This window comes from Onychostruthus taczanowskii, unplaced genomic scaffold (assembly GCF_017590055.1).
Source record: "Onychostruthus taczanowskii isolate IOZ18803 unplaced genomic scaffold, ASM1759005v1 scaffold180, whole genome shotgun sequence".
NCBI lineage: Eukaryota > Metazoa > Chordata > Aves > Passeriformes > Passeridae > Onychostruthus > Onychostruthus taczanowskii.
This window is the reverse complement of record NW_024499018.1, coordinates 192,122-215,140: the sequence shown is the minus strand read 5'-3', so window position 1 is coordinate 215,140 and position 23,019 is coordinate 192,122. Positions and strand designations below refer to the sequence as shown.

General features: G+C 39.5%; 1 protein-coding gene across 1 annotated transcript in view; it reads right to left on the bottom strand.

Annotated features, from left to right (window-relative positions):
* PLCXD3 (phosphatidylinositol specific phospholipase C X domain containing 3) overlaps window positions 1–22,732 on the bottom strand; it is a 75,830-nt gene extending 53,098 nt beyond the window's left edge. The window contains exon 1 of the mRNA XM_041401006.1: window positions 22,591–22,732. Coding sequence (XP_041256940.1) covers window positions 22,591–22,693 — 103 coding nt within the window. The 5' untranslated portion in view covers window positions 22,694–22,732. The remainder of the gene's footprint in view (window positions 1–22,590) is intronic.
* Between the last annotated feature and the right edge of the window lie 287 nt (window positions 22,733–23,019).

Genomic DNA, 23,019 nt, shown 5'->3' with positions numbered 1-23,019 from the left:
GGGGGGGGGGGAAGTAAGAAAAAGGAAACAACTATAATATACCTTTTAAATGAGAGTTGTCCAGACACTATGTGATCTGGCAATTTAAATTTTCTCTGGCATTTACAAGTGAGGAAGAGGTCAAAATATTAAATACCTAGCAAATAATTTGCCTTGACAAATGAGCTGTTTTTCTCTGGCAAACAGTACAGGAATCACTATGACGTACCTGAGCAGGCACAACTTACACATGTTCTCTGAGAGGTTCTACATGGGTTCTTGCTGCTCAACTGCTTCTGCAGTACCTGGTGTAGGGCACCCATGTGTGCAACTGCCACACATACAGAAAACAGAGGAATAGAGAACTGCAGAAAACAGTGGCAATGTTCACTCTGGAAAAGGACTGTTGAGCTTATTAGGGCTTCCTACAAAGACATAAAACTTTCTAAACAGGTCCTCCTTTTCTAACTTGGTCATCTATCACTTGATTTGTCCCATATTCTTTAAGTAGCTTGCAAAATAGAGTTTAATTTCATCTTTTATAAACTTTCAACAGAGTTGTCACCTGAAAGAACAAAACACAGAAAAATACATGTGCACATATGCAAACACACCCATACACACATACACATTGGAGTCAATGCAATGATTAAAACACATCTAAATAATTATATAGACTAAACAAGAGATTGCTTTACATCATGTGAAACCTTACTCTTTATAAGTTAACAGGGAAATCTGCATTCCTGGGGAGGAAAAGTTTTCTCTTGTCTTCAAAAACACAGATTTTGAAACAACCAGAATTTGGCCCCGGAATAGTTTTTCAGTTCCTGAGATCTCCACTCTCTCTCATGCAATCCAAAAAAGCTCAGCAGCAGTCCAACACCAAGTGTGGCTTGTTATCCTCTTTGGTTTTGCAGTGGGGTTTTTCTGTTTATTTGTTTGTGTTGTGGAGTTTTTGTGGGTTTGATTTGTTTTTGTGATTTATTGGGGGTTTTACAAATAATTAAAAATTTTACTAAAATTACCCCATGTAGAACTTAAGTTTGCTAAGCCAGAGGCAGTATCTGCCCTGGATATCTTACAGTCTACAAGAAGAAGAGAAGGACAGACAAAAAAGTGCAGAGGAAGAGAAAGAAAACTACTGGTGGCAGTCAAAAATGAAGAGAAATTTGAAATCCCTGCTCATGTTAATGTTGGTTTGGTCTCCTGTATCCTGCACAGGAAGAGGAACCCTCCTCAGCTCTCCTACATGGAAGGATGGTTTAATGAGAACCTGACTTGAAGTAAGACCATGCTTATCTCTGGCAAGTGTTTGCTTATGAAGACGTCCCTGCTTATTCCAGGGGGTTTGGACGAGATCAACTTTCAAGATCCCTTCCACATGAAACTATTCTGTGACTCTACAATCCTAAGCAGCTGCACAAATTCAACAAGATTTAAAATAGCACATAACTACTCCTTTCAGCACACCAGGCCTGTGCCCAAGTCCAGTGCAGATCTTTGATCTTCAAGCCCTCAAGTAGAACACCCAAGTGAGAACACCCAGGTCTGCACAGAGGACAGAGGGGCAGGCCAGTCCTATGAGTCCATTTTTAACAATGTCTTTCAAAGAGCTGACTTCTATAATCAAGAAAGAAACCCCAGTGACTGAAGCATCTCCGCAGTAAAAGTGAGTGAGTTGTCTTGAAGGCCAGGCATGACTGATACTAGTCCTTTCTCTCAGATTCAAGGAGATAAGTTAGCTACAAAGCTCTGTGTTCAGCTGATTACAATACTTGAGGAAGAGAAGGTTAATCTTTCTGGTACTTTTGCTAACCACCTCTCAAATCAGTGGCACAGCTGGTGTCTGACAAGGGTAAGGACATGAAATATTGCCAGCTCCAATGCATCATCAAGTAGTGATGAACTCTGAGAAGAAAAGCCATACTGTGTTTTATCCCCTTTACCCTGAAAAGCTATACACAGAGGATAATTAATTGAGCAGATCACTATAGGTGAAAGCCTAACTCAACAGCTGGAAAAAGCCATGAATGAATGAATTACATAGACACACACATATGTAAATATATATAGATATATCTGTATCTATATATATAGATATATACACACACATACATACATTTTAAAAAAATCTTCCTACATATATATTTATATATATACGAATTTAAAAGTTTGCAAGACTTCTTTGAATGTGAGCGTAAAGAGTATGCCTGCAACATGTACAGACACCTTCGAAAGGCTGGGGTGGATCCTTGCGATCAGTTGTTACATTCTAATCCCACTCACTGTCCTTTCCAGGAATTAAAGAACACATGGTGAAATCAGCAAGACATCCAGACTGAGACAGAAAGTAGTCAGCCCTACATTAGGAAGAGGGAAGCACTCTGAACATGGTCACAAAATGGGGTTACTTCTAAAATGTCTTGAAAACATAAAAAATTCTGTCCACAGAGGAGCCTGTATGTATTTACTTAAGGTTCAAATGGGTCAGCTTAGGGCAACATGTACATGGGCCTCAGCAGTGACCTGACTCTGACTTCTTGAGAGCATGGTTTCATGAATTCCAGATGCATTTAGAAATTCAAATTTCAACTTTTACCAGTTCCCATGACAGAAAAAATCATATATCCATGTTACCTGAGCAAGTTAGCCAAAATAAACATCAAGTATCACAGAAAAATACTTGCATTTTGTTAATCTTCACTTGATATTAAACATGTGGAAGCCTGAAAATATATAAAGATATTTGTTTCTTCTGATGCCAGTGCTAGTCATAAATGAGGAATTAAAAATGTTTTCATTAACTTTACTCTTCTGCTGGTCACCTATGAAAAAGGTTCTCTGTCTTTATATGGCTTGTGTGTTTTTATTCATTACATTAGAGCTCAGCTGTTCACACTTCAGGCATAGGATTCACTGTTCATACTATGTATCTTAGTCTACAGTTTGCTTTGAAACAGTGAATTTGGCTGGGACTAATAGTACTGTATGAACTTTGCAGCCTATTTATCAGTCAGATTCATCAACTTATTCTCCTATGAGCAGTGGTAAGTAAACTCCCACTAATTGTTGTCCCACACATAATTGTTTTGTGTAAGAAATGTTAGGCAAGTATTCAGGGAAGTTCACTTGGTCAGTGCACTCAAGAAGGATCTTTTCGTAATTTTAATTTAGTACCTCCCAAATGTTTGTAAGCTACTGAACCATGGTCACAGCCATACTGCACCCTATTCACATTCTGACTTTCCCTGTTTTGAGCGTATATGTGAGCATTTAGAATTTAAGCTTCTGTAAAACATTTTGAGAACAAAGCTCTACCTAAGCAATTCTGATGACGAAAGGATTACACATTAGATAGAAAAACTGAATACACAGTATTGCGGAAAACAATGTGTTTCCTTATTGCTATACCTTGTTCCGTCTGACCCAATCTACCCCACTGTGGTCTATGTTTATAATTTCATTCTAAACAATCCATATTTGACATCTTACTCTGCTGCAGGGAACATAAAAATCCAAAGAAAACCCCTTAACAAACATTACTTATTTCTTCCAAAAAAGGATTGGAAGATAAAGTACCTAATTCTAATGCTACAAAATAAGTTTGATTTTTAAAATATTGAAGAGTAAAAATATCACAACTAAGGTGAAAAGAGAGTAAGAGTACAGAAAACAAAAATTCTAAAAGTCAATGTGCATGTAAAGCAAATAATTAAGTCTAATAACTATGTAGAGAAGAAATAAAGTAAGAAAAAACCTGCTAGTTATAAGAAACCATTGAAGCCATGATTAAATGTCCTTGATTAACTGTTCCACAACTACTGTTCCTTGTTCAGTCTGGAGAGCAATATTGTCCCAGCCTACATATTCTCTATATAATGTCTAAGTGAATATTTTCAGGTATCACTGCCTGCTTCTGGCTCCTAAAAACCCAATTTTTGTCCCTAAAAGCCAAAAAATGATTCAGTGCTTCAGGGCATGTACAGGTGAAGCAATTATTTAGTCACCCAGGTGATACTCTTCCTGAAGCAGACAGCAGAATTGGCATTACCGTGAAATATCCTTTCATAACCTTGCCAGAAGTAGCCTCTGTCTCTTGAAGAATTTTTAAAAATTTTATTTATTTAATAAAACATAGTGATAATGGTTTGTTTTCCAACAGAAATCTCTGAAAAATGGTGGGATTACCATACTTATCATATTTTGCCAGACACATAGGTAGCAGAAAAGGCTTAGTTTTGTTAGACCTAAATTAATATGACACGTCCATTTAATAAAATATTTCCTATATTGTTTAACTCACTAAGAAAAAACATTAATTTTTTATGTGTTCAACTATCAATCTACACTTACTCATTCTATTGTGCAAGAGTGCCTGAAATGTAGTATTTTAGAAGAAAGTAATTTTACATGGCTGGTTTACAGAACAGAAAAACCCAAGGGGATTAACAGACAATATCAATAGATCCACAACAAAATCATATTAGAATAGGCTGTTCAACAAACACAGATTGCAACAACTAGCTTCACAAGAGAAGTAGCTTTAAAACACTGGAGGCTGGAATATACTTTAAATCTTGAGTATTTCCAGCTTACCTTGGCTCTTTGCCAGGAGTTTCCATCCCACAGCTCCTGTTTCTGATCTAAGTCCTTACTCACAAAAAATTGAAATATGTAACATAAGCAGTTAAAAACAAAATTAAAAAAATAATCTGTATTTCAGACATCACAAAAAGGGAAGCTTTCAACAAGAAACTTTAATACATGCAGTTTTAGTAAAGTACAGAATTCTGTACAGGGGCATTCAGATCCCTGCAAATGAATCCTTTACAAGAAATACACTAGTCATAAAATGACCCAGACACAAGTTAGAAAATCCTCAAGGCATGGAAAAACTCACAGAATAAAAATCCTTAGAGGCTGACCTGAGAGGCTTTCTGAACAAAACTAGATGGACATTTCTCATGGTCCTGAAAAAGCATGCATCTCTCCATTCAGCTGCACCAAAATACTTAGAAGTGTTTCAGTAAAAGAAAAGCAAAGTTTATGTCAGTTTTCATAGCTGACATAACTGCAAGAGTACACAAAACAGGTAGCAGATCTGTTCCTGCTCTTCCCTGTAACTCTGCATATGATCCCTTCTGGAGAGCAGGACAATGGGGAGATGGCAGTACTGCTATTTATGTGTCACTTTAAACATAACATCTCAGTTTGAAATAAATACTTTAGGTTTGATACAGCTTGCAATTAGTGAAATAATACACTTTCAATGACTGAAGAAAATTTTTTCATTTTTGAATGAGAGAATGTCTACAATCCATCCCAAATAGAGTATTCCTTTCTTGCTGTCTTTCAGCAACTGCGGATGAAGAAACACATTTGTTACTTTCCAAGTTCTTTTCCTCATAATAGAGCATTTACTGGAAAATGGACAACAAAAGTAAGGGCATTTCAGATCAAGGTTGCTTTACCTCTAAGGCCACAATAGGTAATGGCTATTGATGCTGGACTGTTGCCTTGCATGGAAGAAATCAGTTCAAGCCTTGGAATAATTCAATAGACTCTACAGCAACTCTGAAACCTCATACTAAGATGGAGTGCTTTTTCTGGAAAGAACTCTGATCTCACTTTTAACAGATTTCTCAATCTATCAGTTGTTCTAGCAGTCTCATCTGTAAAAACATTCAGTTTAATTTCAAGCTGAATATATATGGAGAAAAATGACATTTATATTTCAATTCTTGACTACCCCCAGAGTATGCTGTGATAGTTATAATCCTACCAGAAAGCCATTCCGAAAAATCATTGCTCATATTCTTTAATCAGACTCAGAAACATTTTCATACCCTGTAGGAAAAGACAGCTCCATCAAAAATATGACTCTCACAGGGTCTCTAACACCAACTTTCTTCATGGTCTTGATGTAGCAAATGGTCTCTTCAGGATTTCATAATTTCTAGTATTGGAATAAAATGTGTCATTAAAAGCTTTAAAAGGACAGCTCATGGAACAATTTACGGGACATCATCTTCAACTGACACCCAAGGATATAGAGACTGAAATGCACAGGCAGGGCAAAGATCTCAACATCTTCTGGTATTGCCAGCTTCCTTCTCTTCCCTTTAGCTGAGATAAGCAATTCCTCATCATTTGCTCTTCTTGAGGCTTTGAAATTTAGCTTTGACATACTAAACAGCAATACCCTCTTCCTAGGCAACCAGAGAACTATGATTATGGAGCACAGCATAGGCAGAAAACATACTTTTATGCAGAATGACACTGTCACATACCTGGACCTCAAACACACTTTGAAAGCCATAATGTCTTTATGAGGGCAAAAAGAGGATTACATTAAGGGTGAATGGGCTGTTCAAGCAGAATGAACAGAGTAATAAATATTGTGGTGATTGTGGGGGTTTGGCTTGGTACTTTCTTTCATTTGCAAATACAGGGACAGCTCAGAAAGTCAGCACCACTGCCTAAAAAAGAAGATGACAATTTGGCATCAACTGGACTCCTCAGTAGGTACCCCAGCATTTTAACACACATGTTCAGAAACTGTGCAAATTTAAAGTAATAGGAATTCTTTTTCAGTGCATATTACAAGAAAAGCTTCAAAGAGGGAGACACTAGTCATTTTTTCCATATCACCAGACCTTTCCTTTATCTTCATCTTATGGAAGTATTTCTACAACACAAGACGTGACTAGCACCCCAAAACAACTCATGAAGAGATCAAATTTTCTGTCTGGATCTTGCAGATGTTAAGGATGAAATGCTGCCAGAGAACAACAGCAGTGTAGGCAGGCACCCAAAAATAATAGTTGAGCCAGCCTAGCTGAGATCTGATGGGAAGTGAGCTACAGACAACAGCTAGGGAGCTGCCTGATACGGTATGTGTTCAGGTGTGTCCCATGGGCCAGGGATAGCTAACCTCAAAGTGTATCTGCCTGTTGAAAAGTAGCATCATTTTTAATTGTTAATATATTTCCTTGCATCTTCCCTGCTTTACATTTCCTTCTAGGATAAAATGTGCTTTGACTCCAGCAAATAACTACAATATAAATTAACTTCTCACTGAGTTACAGCAATGACTAATTAAGGCCCCACTGGAGGTTGTCATCCTCCAGTTTCTTATAGTATAAACTATATAGTATAAGAGGTCTCTTATAGTGTAAACAGTCCTATCAGCAGGCTGGTTCATGTAAAACACCTCACTGGTAAGAGAAAAAGAATCCAACATTTGCTGCTTGTTAAGTACTGACTTCTGCATAACCATGAGGCTGTAATTCAATTGGTTCAGATTCTGCCACACACACAATAACCACCTAGACACAGGCTCCAAGGTCACAGATGCTGGCTCTTTACCAGACAGGGATACTCATCACAAAACTTCACTATAAAGGAGTACTGCATTTTGACAGAGTTTAAGATGCCCCCTGCAGAGAAGAACTCAGGGAAAAAATCAAGTCATGTACAAAAATTCACTCTTCCAGTGCCTGCCCAGGCTTCTCATATGGTATGGGAAAACCATTTACCAATGCATTCACAGCATCAAGTTTTATACAGCAACAGTTGTGGTAAGTCACCCATAGTCTGGATTAGCAGCAAAGTCTCTAAATTTACAATACCCTTCCAAACTTGTCCCTGATGAAGAAATATAAATGCATCCTAATTGCTATTCTCTAAACTACTTCTAAATGCTTTCTGCGAGAAAGTAATCTCAATTCAAGGCAAATCAACTCGGCATGGATGAACGTTTTTCACCTCTTAAGAAGTTTCTGGAAGTGTTTTGTAGAGAGCTCCCTCATGAGTAAACTTTACCAACATGCTGACAACCTGTAGCAGACAGGTACATCAGCTGCAACAGACGACGACCAGTGCTCCTGGGATCCATCTGACATTATCCACATGCAGCACAACATGTGATTCTTAGGGATGGTCCTGTGCAGGGCCTTGCCAGTCCTTCCCACCTCAGCTTATTCTGTCAATACTGCATCTCATTTGCAGCCACACAGACCCACCTCCTCTTCATTAACCATCACAGTTCTGAGCACGTGGCTGTCTTAGGCTGTGAATGCAATATAGCCAGGGCTGTGTATTCCATTGCCATCTGTTAGAGGTGGGGCAGTTTTCTTTATCTCTTCCACAACCAACCCTCCCTCCAGGGAGATCTCTTCTGTTAAAGGGCCATTGAGCCTCACTGCGTGACTGATAAAATTACATAATCTCACTGGGAGTTCTCCACCCAGAGGGTGGAGCCAAGCATTCCCACCTGGATATAATCTGAGCCTTGGAACACCACAGCAGACTTTTCCCCTGGCTTCCCAGAGGAGCAGCCTTTTTTTCTACTGGCTTCCCAGAGGAAAACCATGTCTATCTACACCACTCCTGGACCTTCAGAGAAAAACTACACCCTTCTACAGAATCACTGCTTCAACAGAACCACACCTGTCACTGCAGGAGGGCTGCAACACCATTTAATGGGACTGCAACAACACCCTGACCAGCAGGGTGTCAGGTTGTATTCTGACTCTGCCCGTGTTGTTTCATATTACTGCATTTTTATTTTTCTTAACAAAGAACTGTTATTCCAAGTCCCATATCTTTGCCTGAGAGCCCCTTAATTTCAAAATTATAATAATTCAGAGGGAGGGAGTTTACATTTTCCATTTCAAAAGAGGCTCCTGCCTTCCTTAGCAGATACCTGTCTTTTCAAACCCAGAGAGTGGCTAACAACAGCAGTGGTGATTTCTTCCCAGCTGCCTCACCTGTCATAGTCCCAGCTTCTGCCACCCTCCAAATCTGTTCCTGAATTTAACATGTTTTAAATCCCCCTTAAAAAAAAAGAAACTCTAACTTTCAGTTTATTTTTATCCAAATCAAGTCCATTTCTCTGTGATGCAATACAAGCTGTTTTTTTCACGTGCTTCTTTACATTGCTATTCCTTGTATATTTCAATAAAGAGCTTGTTATCAGCTAGGTTGTTAGTGAAAAATAATTAAATTAAAACAGGACCCAAACATTGCAGCAATGAAGAAGGACTGTGTTCAGTACTCAGTTTTACCAGTTCAGTGCTGCCTTCACTAGCAAGCCATTCAGATTAACTGGATGCAAACACTGCTGCCAAGATTTATTTTGGATTTTTTAGGAAGTATCACACACAACAGGACAACTGTAAAGAAATTTTAACCTGTTGCTTTGACAAAGTCATTAATCAGCCATGCTCTGCATCCCCAAAGAAATTCCTTGAAGCTTATTTTTCTGAAATCATGAATTGACTGCCAAGAAGAACAGCAGGAAGTGTGTAACAGTAGGCATAGGCCTACTGGTAAACATCCTTTTAGGGCTTCAGTAATTTGATATTCTGATTGAAATTCTGATTGAAAAGCTGTAAAAAGTTTAAAGCTATAAAAAAAATTTTGTCAACAGTTTTCACTTTAAACATCCTACCTTGGCATTCACACAGTATTTCAATACCACAACATTGCTTGATTGCAGCACTAAATTGTCAGAACACAGCCCCGTTCTGCTGTGAACTTGCAGAAACCTTTTACCTGAATGGTTTATCACTCACTTTACTCAAACTTCACAGCAAATTCTCTCACACTCACATTTTTTTAGAGTAAGGCATGGTGGGCTGCAATGGTATATAGTAAGATGGGCTGCAATGGTATATAGACAGTTGTCTCCAAACAGTGGTCCTGAGTACAGAATTTGTTAGAAAGGGGTATTGCAGCAATGTGTATTTTCAGAACACACATAAGAACAGCAGAAGTAAAATAGTCTTTTCAGAGCCCACAAAAAACTTAGCGGCTGGTGAAATGCCTGGGTATATCCTGTTATTTAGCAGCAAAATGTGGGCCTTGTTACTGTAAATTTCACTTATTTTCCCCAACAGCTGTGCAATTAATACCTGTGTCCCTCTTCCTGAGCACACATTTTCCTTAACTTTTGCTGAAGTCTTCAAAGCAAAATTAGCCAACAAAAGATTCCTGGGCTATGCTCTAGATGCTTTCTGAAGCAATGCTTTGCAAAGAGATGGAGCTAAATCTGGCAGTGCTCACCCCTTAATCTCCAGGCAAAGATTTAGGGTAGTAACCTAAATGGCTCATCTGCATGCCTTCAGCCTTCAGAATATTTATTTCTTTTTTTTCCACTTTATTCTCTCTCTTGCATCATTTTGGGAGCATGGATGAAACTACTGGTGCCTTCATGCCTTCAGACAATGCTTATGAGGTTTCCAAGTGCTTACACCTTGCCTCTCTCCCTACTAGAATACATTAAAGATTACAGCAATATGCAACTTGCTTAACAACCTTCACATCAGAAAACAATCCCACACATTGGTTATTTGCATGGGTGACTGAAAGACGCAGATAAAACCACCTGTCTGTGGTTCCCAGACTGAAAGGGGAAGAAGTGCTGCCAGATGCCACTAGGGAACATCCAGTGCAGGGTCAAGGCAGTGCTTGCATATAAGTCTAAGACAGCAACCCCTAATGTAACTCAGAATGTGCTAACTGGCCTCCCTTGCTCTGCAGAGCTTGCAAACCTCCCATTTAGCTGGAGCTGCTGTAACCCTTTATTTGATTCTCAAGTGAGGCCAGAAAACTTATCTCCTGCAGTTCACCCTCTAATCCATGGAGATCTGCCAAACCACTTACAGCCTGGTTTCACCTCTGACTGGTCCTTCTTTTTAGAGACCACTTCAGAAGTGGGTGATGCAATGCAGAGCTCTGTATGCCATCACATCTGATGCACATGTTGCTTTCCTGTGAAAAATGTGTCTTTTCCTTGCTGGTATGACATAGTGCAAAGCACACAGATCTCATGTACAAGACATAAAAAATCTGATGCATCTGTTGTCACAAGAAGCGTTGTATACCCTCTTTCTCTTGTGTGCTTGTCACTAAATTAAGATCTATAAAACACAGGTTCATTTTCTATTCCTGCCTCAGCATCCCTTATTTTAATCAAGTAATTTAGTTTTCCTGCCAACAAAATATGGAAAACATCCTGTCAAGATAGAGAAAATGAATCCTTTATAATTTGTGTTTAATATGAAGGCTATGGAGATGGATAAAACATGCACACACTTTCCATGTTCTAATCATTTCTTTCAGACAAAAAGCCTATGTCTTTGGCTCAAGCATCAGCAAAATGCAGAAGTCAGAAGCCCTGTCCTAGACCAGCCCCACCACCAGTGACCAGTGTTTTCACATATAGAGCTGTATCTACTTGGCAGGACTAATGTCGAAGTCACCATGTCTGATCACTTGCACCATGAAGTCTCAAGGATCTTCAGCTCTACTACTCTTCTCAGTGCCCAGTCCAGGTATCAAAATTTCCATAAATCCTTATCTGCAATGCAATACAGAAATCTATGCAGTGCTTTTGACAGCTACACTTCTATTCTCCCCACCGTAATTTAAACTATCTATTTTCAAGCCATCACACAGCAATGCAACATGAAAATCCAGCCTAGATCAGAGACCAAATGAAGAGGATTAGTCTTTTGGAAAAAGCTGTTCAAAAGAGGTATGATGAGCCTTGGTGTTCCAGGCTTCAGAAAACAGAGCAATACTGCTGTTATAAAAGAACCGTATGTAGCCTTTAATAACCCAAATTTTAAAGCCCTTTCTTGAAGAGTATTTTCTGTTTCAGTGCCCATCTCAATTCCATAGTAATTCCAGGAAAAGAATCACTACATCTGCATTGGGAGACAAAACCCAGAAATTTCAACTTTTACTTACTCTTGTTCCAAGAGTTCTCCAGACTTCAATCACATCAACATCTTAAAAGATATGTTGAGACTGAAAATAAGCTAGCTTGCCTTTGAAATACTTTGCTCTAAATATTAAAGCATATTATTACAAATAAATGTTAATACACCATATTTTCTACAGTAAAAAGGAGCAAGTCTGTGAAAGGCCTGCTACCACAAACACCATTTCAATACAGATAAAACCCAAAATATTACTTAGTGGTATTTCAGCTTCAAAATAATCAATTAGACTATATGCTATTTCCTCTTCTGTACATAAGGGTTTGATCTAGCACCATTAGTCATCACAGTAGATGTGTCAGCTGACTTTGTAATGCAATAGGTAAAATCCCCAAACCTGCTTTTCTCTTGTTGTTCCCTGATTTATATTTAGGTCATAAGCAAAGACAATGGAATTTTTGGACAAAGCTGAACTGTAAATCTTGAAACTTTTTCATTCTGAAGTTAGATTATTTTTTTTAATGTAGCTATTTAATAATGATTCACTTAAAGACTATAAGCAACATAAGCCAGTACTTTTCTTTCTGACAAATGCATTACAGTGGGTATTTTAGAGGGCCATATTTAAGTTCATCATCTAGTCAGCATTGCTTTCTTCAGCTGTTCAGAGCAATTTATTCATCAAGAGCTAACTGAGGCAGACTCAGTTCCACCCTGCATAGTGCACAAAGTAAAAATACAGTTACTGCTCTAATTTAGTGACATTTCATACAGATCTGCATTTACACATGGTATAAGGCAGTGGAAAACCAGACTCAGTTAGATTAATGTGAAAATTTCACCTCTTAGTGAATGAATCCTGTTATCCAATAAACTGCTGAAAATTAATCCAAAGGGAAAAAAAAGCACCTGAACCATGAACTGAGTAGAACTTACGAAAAAAGTTCACTTTAAACACAGCAGTTCCCTTCTTTCATCCTGGATCTTTCCTGGCTTCTCTGTAAGTTGGTGTGAATTTTTAAAACACATTATTTTGTCTTACACAGTAAGTTTTAAGCACTCTTTTAATCTAGCAGGCAGGAAAACAGGCATGTTATCCTATCCCCACTTACTTTCAAGTGTCATTTCCAATTAGAATACTTCTCCATATCTCTATTGGTTTTACATATGCTCTAACTATTTCTGGCCTGTATCCCACTCTTCACTCTTAAGACAGAGCTGAAGTAACACCTGATGGAAAGTGAGATGTAAAAGGGATTGCATTTTGCTTCTTGGCTTCTGCATTGCAAGAACAGCATGCTCTTGTAGACAATAGCAATTTCAAAATGAAAAGACATTATCTCTCACTTGACTTGGAGAAGGCTGCTTTCAAGGAATTTAATTTGTTTATCAGCACTTCTGAATACCTTTTGAAATACAAAACCAATTAATAAACCCTAAAAATTACAACAAAACACCATCATCTTCCTTCTCTATGGGAAAATTCAAGGTAATTCACTGTCTAAGATAAATGGCTTGAAGATTAAGAAACCTTATCTCTCTTAGCATATCTGGGAGAGCCATGCTGACAAAAGGTAAAATCCAGTTCTGAGAAGTACACAGGCCAGAAGAGTAAAGGGATATGTGTAGAGGGGAATACCCCTTTTTTCTCACCTTGTCCATGAGCCTCTTCTATGATGTAGATCAGAGATGACACCAGAGCCAAGGCACTGAACTTACTTCACCTTTTATCTCCCTTCAGCACAGCACTTCTCCTTGTTCCTAGACCTCCACCTTCACCCAGTTTAACCCTGTTTCAATCCAGATACAAACAGGGCTCTCCTGCAAAACTGAAGTCACTTTCCAATAGCAAGATTACTCTTGGTTTTGTGAAGGATGCAGCCTCAAAGGAAACAGTAAGAATTCAGTGGTATACAAAGCATATTAATAAGCAGCTACGAACTTAAATCCCAACATGGACCAGATCACCCAACCTTACAGTGACTTGTTCTGACCCCTGCAGAGCAGGAGGATGTGACAGGGCCAAATACATAATGGCACAAAAGCCACCAATTTCTTTGTGGCACCACCACTACCACATCATCCTAAGCTCTCAAAGAAGTCAGTGTTAGTTTTATTGGTTCACACACTGTTTTCAGCGAGAAGACTCTGAAGCATTGCTGGCCAGTTCATTAAAACTGGTCTTAGAAATCCCAGTTTTCTCCATACTCCACACTGTGATTTCTAAAGGAAATCCTGCCTCATGCACACCAGAAGCAATAGTATTCATTTGTGCATGTGCTGTTCATGTCCCTCACAGTGTCCCTTGGCTTGTTTCCCCTATTATACAGCTACATCTGAAAATTACTGAAGCTGGCTTGTTTTCTCCTTATGTATTGTCAACTTATAAAGTGTTTCTCAAAACAGTCACTCGGCAAATGCACTAAATAACACTTGGCTAACGGCATGAGTCCAGCTCCCGCTCACAGCAAGAGCTGCACTCCTAGATAAGCCTTGAGGCATGTCTAGACATGTGTTCCCCATTCCCATTCTGGACAGCACCTGTTTTGAGGTGATGTCTCCTATTTGAAAGAAGAACGGCTGTCAATTTTGCACCAGAAGCAGAGGAAGGCAGAACTCCAACTGAGCAATGCTTTGCAGATTACAATTCATCAAAACTGAGTATTTCCATACCACTAGCAAAGTTTCACTTCAACCATGGAAATGGTGAGATTATTGTACAAGGTGGAGGAAAAGTTAAATCATTAAAAACAAAACAAACCAAAAAACTAACACACAAACATGACCCAAAATAGACAATTCCAGGTTTGGATTCACATGTTCTAAGTGTCCTGAATTTAAACATACCAAAATATATACCAAATATACACAAATCTGTAAAAACAAAACAAACAAACAAACAAAAAAAAAAAAAAAAAAAAAACCACACAAAAAAAAAAATCCATACAAAAAAAACCCCAAAAAACCAAACCGATGCAACCCCTTAAAAGTGATTTTTTTTAGTGCAATGAGGATGCAGATGAATACAAAGACAGAATCTGCTACTCAGTGTCCAAGCTAGATCTTTGCCTCTTCCAATTAATATCCTCCCGTTTCTCGTGACCTAGTTAACTGGGGAATTTCTGTCCAAAACCAGCTTCATCTAACCTGTCTACCCCTGAATGAATTACTCCTACCATCGTGCCATGCAGAGTGCCAACACAATCTTCATTGCTTTCCAGCAATGGAAAAAGTAACTGGCAACTGCCTCCTGCAGCAGCTTCAAAGTGATATCCTGATCTGCCCATCACACACAGATGAGCCCCTTTGGAGATGCTGGCACTTCAGGTCTGAGGAAACCCATCCAAGTGTCTCCCATTTTTTGATCACATGATAATAAGCATCCTCACAGGTGAAATACGAGAGACAACACTACCCCAGCTTGCATGGCTTCTGATACAGTATTCGTGAACATGATCTACATAATTAGAACAGTCTCGCAAAATTTGAGAGTTTCAACAGAAAGAAAGAAGACTAATCCTAAAATAGCTAATCTCTTGGGATTCCTGTGCTAGCACCTAGAATGAGCACCTGCTCAAAATTCCCCATTGACAAAGCAACTTTTGGATAGCATGCACAATGGATGGAAAGCAGCACTCCACCAGAAGCTTTTGTGAGCTTTGCAGTATAAAACAAACACCTTTTCTTTCAAAGTGCAGCTTAGGGGTCAGTGAAATTTTCCATAACCCACTGAGCAGACTTCCTAACCCAGATCTCCTCCTAAGAGCAAGGTCAGCCTCCATAGCAGTGGTCTGCTTGAGATTACAGCAGGATTTAGCAAAGCTAACAAACTAATAACCTTTGAGGCTCTAAAGCATCAATTTGATTGCACAGCACTACATGTAACGCATCTTTTCTATATTTTTCTTACTCTCACTTAAATCCCAGTTTAGCAACCTTTCATAATTATAAAACCAAGCTGCATGGCTGCCAATGTATACATGAAAGCCAAGTGTTTAATAGAATTAAAAAAAAAATTCTATTCAAACACAAAACTACTATGGATGACAGCATGACAGCAAGGTAAAGCATGAAGTATACTATTCATCTCACTGGAGTTTGTTCTGTTAAAAAAATGGCTACAGAATTATTCAAGGCTAGGTTAGTTCAGTGCCCTTTATCCTGGCTTTTTTTAATTACAAGCAAAATTCATAATGCAGTAGACTTCATGGATGGGTTTTTGCCTTGATGGCAGCAGCACATGTCACGTATCTCCAATCATCTGAAACATCCTAAGTGACATATACAGAAGGGAGCAAAGCCTGGAACCAAAACAAAGGAAATACATTTCTTCTTTACATCCTCTATCTTTTTTCAGTATTCTGCAACATTTTATTTTCACAGTTGAAACACTAAGTATTTAAGCATGAGGTATGTGAGCTAACCAGGTAAGAGACTGGATGAGCCAAAGATTAACTTTTTTTAATATGAAGAGAGACACCATTTCAAAAGATGGTAAAGCATCTGAAAACTGTTTTAGCAATTTGTTTTAAATTAGATTATGGTGAAAACTGAGATGGCATTAAAATAAACATAAAATTAGAAACCTGGACTTTCTAAAATGAAATTATACATTTTGGCTTTTATGTATCACTGTTAGCTGACACTATATAGCTGCTCAAAGTAATGGAAAAGATTAAACCAAGGTTTGCTACAGTAGGTCAAATGAAAAACCATTCAATTTTGCAAAAATTTAGATTAAAATCCACACCTTCAGATTTTGAATGACATTTCTTCCCAATTATATTTTTTTTTGTTTGCAGTGTCCAAGGGCTATACTGTAGGGATTGCACAAGGAGTCTGTTCAGAAAATAAGCACCTATAATTTGAACCTACTTTGAAGAAAGGATAAGATGGGAATGAAAGTTATTCTCCCTGGAACTGGCTGCTCTTTGAAGAGAAGAAGAGTTAAACACAAATCTGTTGACTAAATCTGAATGCTATTTATAAATTATATACAATTAATTTCTAAAAAGTAGTGAGCATTTTAATTATTATTTCTATGCAGAACAGTAGAAGAGATTGCACAGCACTCTTAGGGGGTTCGAAGTTACAGTCTGCAAAACTTTGTCTACCTAGGATCTGCATTTTAAACTACTTACACAGTTGAGAGCGTGTCACAGTTGAGCATCTTCAAAGCAAGATCCATTTTGCATGAAAAACAAGAGTTCAAGTTGCAATATAGTAAGAACCACAGGAAATTACCAAACATAAAACACACACCAAATACAAAGTCAAAGACTGTTAAAGAAGGTAAGGGCAGTTTGGATACACAGAACAGTCAAGAAATTTTCAGACAAGAGATTAAAAACCCCAGCAGTTCACTGAGTTGGAAAGACAGAAATAATTCCAGATGGCAACAAAGCTGTTCCCTCTGCCACACCTGCCATGGTAGCAGGATGTGAGGCAGGTTGGAGAAGGCAGTTCTGCTGGAACTGAGCCGCAGGAGACACAGTGGACAGAGATTGCTGGATTAATAAACAGCCCCTGTTGGGAAACCAAGCAAAGGCAGTTTCGAATTACCTCTGGTAGCAGATGGGTAAGTAACCGAAGGGTTTGAACTGTTTAATTTTTACAGCAGTGTGAGTAAACAAACAGCTTTATTTTGTGTGTGCTAGAAACATGTCACAGCAGGAGAAATTAATGGTGAATGCCACAGGAAACTGTATCACACAGAAATATTTCTAAAACAGTTGGGAATGACACATTAGCACGCGCAAGGCCAGTGAGAAACTGTTTTGTGGATAAAAGTGATTGATGTAAAAAGATCGTCAACAAATTAAAAAAGAGCTATCATAAAGAAAAGTTATAAGGATATTTGCTCATTTTCTGATCAGAAAAAAATAAAGCGTAAGGTACTTACTTCTGGTAGAAAACCACTGAAAATGGAGTGCAAGGCACAGTGGAAAAGAAAGAACTCTCCTAGGTACATATACATGTCAAAAGCTAATGGGTGACTTCACATTACAGTTTTATTTATAAGTTTACCTGCATCATCAGTTTACAGTTCTAGGCAAAGCTAATTTTGTACAGAATTGGACCCAGGCTAGTGAAGCAGAGAGCAGACAGACAAGGGTGAAACAGATCCCACATCTCAAAGACAATCACCCTTCACCCTTAAGCCAAATCTAAATCATTGGCTATTGAAGATCAAATTTAAAGAGATTCCTAATAACATTTAAACAGAGAAAATGCTGTGTGTCTTCATAACCAAAGGAAAAAGTTCTAGCCTTTTTTAAGATGAAAGAATTTCCCCAGGGGGCTGAGAATGGGGAATGTCTGTCCAAGAAACAAAATATCACTTGAACATTTGAAAGCTATTACAATGGAAGTTAAAATATTTGAAACAGAGCTGTTGTTAACACAGCAGTGCTATCGTTCACAAAAAAGGCTAAAATATTCCAGCTGCACTAACTTTCTTCTCCCAAGTCTCCCCATACCATCTTCAATATCCCAATACATCTTTGACATTTGACACTACCATACATCCTCCTCTTTGTATAATAACTCCCTATGAGGTCTTGCTATTTCTTTGCTAAGTATGATGATAGTGAGATACAGAAATTTCAAGTATTAGAGCCTTTTTCTAAAGATGGGTAGTACTAAAAAATTCCACCTGACAACTTGCTTCTTATTTGAGGTGAGCCAAACTAGCTCTGCTGTGTCTAGCAATTGCTTTCTTTGATGGACAAAGAAATTTATATGTCAAAATAAAATTTTAAAAAATCCCATCTGAAAAACCACAGAAGCCAATGAGGTCCTGGGAAAATACTTTTCACAATAATTGTACTGTTCACATTGCCTCTTTGAGCAACAATAACACATGCTGAGGTCAGAGGTTTCATCTGCACAAGGAAATCAGAAACAAAAGCCTGAAGAATCACAGCTCCAGAAAGTTATGCAGTCAAGAGGTATTCTGGGTCTTAAATTCATTCAGAAGATTTTACCCACACAGACATGGCCCTAGCATGCATCATGACTGCTCATATGGCAGAATCCTGGGCTAGTACCAGTTTTGGTGGAGGGATGAGTTACTTATGGAAGAAAATACTCTTTTCAATCATAAATTATTCTCATGGATTTCTCAGTCTTGGAATATTAGCACCAAGGGAAAAGGCAACAATGATTGCACAAATTATTCGTATAAAGACTCTGATATTAAACTAGACACATATTTAAAGACTGTCAGTGAGAAAGTTTATTGATCAGTAAGTGGAATAATTCATAAGGAAATGCTGCCTACTGATGTCTATTTACTGCACTGCATGTAACTGATGATCAGCTCAGATTAAGGAAGGTGCATGGACACAGCAGAATACACAGGCTCTCCATACCTCACCTTTCAGCCTGAGCTTGGAAGCATGAAGATTTCAATCCTATAAACATGCAGTGCCTCAAAAAACCTATTTCTTATCCTGGTCAAAGAGGCACAGACACTGAAAAAGCCACATTTTGTCTACTACTGAAAGATACCCTTCCCCCAAAGACCAGAATCCACAGTCCTCCAGCTTTTTCTCAGACAAACTGTTGAGAGTTTAGCCAGGAAGATCCTTTAACACAAGAGGCAGTCTGCAAGCAGTAGAAGACGTACACCTTGACCCAACGTCCTAAGAATACATCCTTTCATTATTCTAATTGTCATAGCAATAGAAGATTAAATTTGTGTGGCATTTCTGTAAACTAACAGATCATTATATTTCCAAAGAGTGTATACTGTTATTTGCTACCATTATCACTTGAGGAAAATCTGCCACTTGCAGCATAAGAGAACACAGACATAGTCAGCTCAAAGAAAGATGAAAACCTCATAGGAAATGCATCATCCTCTTATGTGGAAGAAATTAAAATAGAAATGTTTCTGACGGACAAAGCTGGCACAAGCTATATTAGAGATTTCTGTCTCATCTAGAGGGTTCCTGCAGTAGGGAAAACAAAAGGACCTAGCTTGAACTGTGGAGAATGAAATGAGTAGAAGAACTTACTGCAATACTAGAAAAATCCAGCAAAGATTTGTTATTTACAAAAGTATAAAGGATGGTAAATAGTATAAATTTGTACCTGCATAAGCTTAGTAACTAAGCAATAAAAGGGTGTGAGCAACATTTTTAAACATATTATGAACAAAAAATTCCTTCAACAATACAGTTTAAAAACAATCATGAGAGAGTATTATGAGACTTGTGCTTCTCTTTGCAACAGCTAATATGATACATGCATGTCTGTGGAAAGACAACTGAGTGTATCACCTCAGTTCCAAGCACTCCTTGTAGACAATGAGAAATGTACTGATGATTTCTAAAACAACATTTCCCTCCTAATACAGTGGAACACCCTTTGTAATGGAAAATTCATTCTAACATTTTCAAGCTAATAGTTTGTTTTCTTCAACATTAGCATTGTTGGACTCTGGCTCCAGAACTGAATTTCATCCAGCTGAAATAATGTCAAAATCAGTATTCCTACTGTGCAAGGGAAGTTTAAATCCTGCTGGGAAAAAAAAAAAAATAAGTACTGTTAACTTCTTCTGGTAGGGAGAAAACAAAAAAGACAATGTAAATAAAATGCTATGAAAACTTTAGTTCTTAAACACTAACTTCAAAAACAGTAAAAATTCACAAGTTAACTCTACCTTGACACATGAAGGTTTGGATTGCACACAATCCTTGCATTAACTACTTGAATACTAGTTATATGCTAACAGCTATTTATGCACATGTTATTAATGCTCAGCTGTAGACATATGGGAGAAAACTTTCATATAAATACTATGAATGTCTGAAAGGCTATTTCTTCTTAAAGGATGAAACCAATCCCATGTTAGCCTTTTTCCTTAATATTGTGCATATCTACATTGTATGTTGAATGTAATAATAAATCTACTGTTAAAAGACAGTGCTTAAACTACACTGATACCTACAGTTTGTGTGCCATGCTCCCTAGCCAACAAATTTACATGAACTGTATTGCCAACCTCCCCATAAGACTCTATTTGCCAAACCTGGCATTTTAAAAGTGAGACAGGCAGATAAGAGGTCTGTGTCAATTTACACTAACAGAAGGATAAATTTCAAAGGTCTTAACACTATGCCACTCAAATAATTTAAGTTTTTCTGCTAATTTCACCAAAAAAAACAAGTCTGTGTGCATTGATGTTACATGAACAAAATAGTTTTGCCAGTGTAAGGGCTCAGTCTCTGCACTTAGAACCTGCAGAACTTGCCCACTGCTAAATGCTATATTGAGATTGACCGGCACAGCCCACCATAAATTGGTTTGTTTGCTTGTTTTTAATTTAAACATGTTAATAAGGTGTGAAAGCTTGTATTGTTAGTGCCAAAGCTCTGAGAAATGTCCACTTCAAAAAACTGTGGACAGTTTTTAGAAAGAGGCTGTAAGAAAGTAACAGAGAGATCTTGCTGAGACAGATGTACCAGTAACAGCCTCATGATACTTCCTTCAGTAAAGGAAGTCACTTAATGGTGATTATGCATAACAAATGCAATTTTTTTGCATCTGGAAGCAGCTTAAGTTTCATCATATCTCCTCAAACCAGGAAAAAGTCTCTAAAACAACACATTTAACCTGAAAAACCACCATGCATCCAAAAGAGAATAATTTCTCATCATGCCAATATTCCATAAGAATGTTTCACAGTTTGTGGGTTAACGAAAAGTTATTACACTGGAAGATTTTTAAAGCTCCAACAGAATTTGATGGAACAATTGCAGATGCTGGGTTCCCGTGCCTTGGAGGGACACAATTTTATACAGGATATATTCAACCAAGAGCAACCATCAGTGTAGCAAGTAAAATGCTAGATATAGCTTGTGTAAACCATAAGAAGCTAAAAGACACTTAATTTTAGAAGGGTACACCTGTGTCTAAATGAAACTATAGAAAACACATTATTGCAAATATCAGCTGCTATTACATTGTCCTAAAGTATCTTTAGTACTATAAAAACTGGTGTAACACAAGCACCTACTACATGAAACTTGCAAGAAGTGAACATTTCTCATAAGCAGCTTAAAAGACTTTAGAGCTTCAGCATCTCTGAAACCTCATTCCATTTAGTTACCTTAGAAAGGAAGGATGCTGGTAAAGACGTCTTGCAAAACCTTGAGGTGCTCCTTCAAACCAGAGATCATCTGAAGCAATTACTGGTTTGAATTCTAACATGTATTTTGCCTAAGTCTACAATCATACTTAAGATCTTACCAAAAAAAAAAAAAAAAATACTGAGGCAGGACAGGAAAGAGTTCGTAATCTGAACACCATCACCTGCCATCCCTCATCTTATTTAAAATTGTGTTGAGATCGAGCGTTTTCTGACAGCGACATGACATGAAGCCGCACACTGCCGCAGCCTGCCTCCCCTCCCGCAGCCGCAGCCCTGCGTCCGTCCCCGCTCCGACCGACCTCGCCGCACAAGTTTACGAGGAAAGGGGCAGTATGTGGCATCCTAAGCGAGATTTACTGCTCGGGCTGTTACGCCAGTCCGGCAGTAGAGGAACAGGCTCCCTTCCCACCCCGACACCAGGTACAGCGCGCACTCCGCGCCCGCCGCCCCACAGCCGCTCACAGCGCGGGGCCGCCGGAGCCGCGTCCCGCCGGAGCCTCTGCCCGCACCTGCCCCGCTCGCTCCCACCCACTGGCACGGGCAGTGCAAGGCAGCGCGGTAAGGGACGGGCACGGAGCCGCCGGCAGCGCGGTAAGGGATCTCCGCGGAGCCCCGCGGCAGCGCGGCCGCCTCCCCAGCGGCGTGGAGCGCCGAACCGCGCCGAGCGCTTCGCCTTCCCGGCGCAGGGCGGCCGCGGGGCGGGCAGCCGGGAGCACCCACCGGGGATGGCCAGGTTGGTGAGCGGGGTGCTGTGGAGGCTGCCGGGCAGCGCTGCCATCCAGTCGGCGAAGAGCAGCTCGTTCTTCCCCTGCGACGAAGCCATGCTGCCGCCGCAGCCGTACCGCCGCCGCCGCTCGCTCCAACTCGCCCAGTCCCGGCCACGGCCACCGCCACCGCCACAGCCCCGCCGAGCCCGGGCCCCGCCCGCCTGGCACCGCCTCCCCCCGCCCCGCCGAGCCCCCGCCGCCTCTCCGCGGCGCGGCGTGAGAGCCCTCGGGGCCGGCACCGAGCGGGGCCGGACGGACGGACGGCACCGCCGGGCTCGGCCCGGACACTCGGGGGGCGATTGCGCCCCAAGTACCGCGGGGGTCCGGGCAGGGAGCGGCGTCACGGCCCGGTCGTGGCGGGTCCGCACCGCCCCGGCCCCGG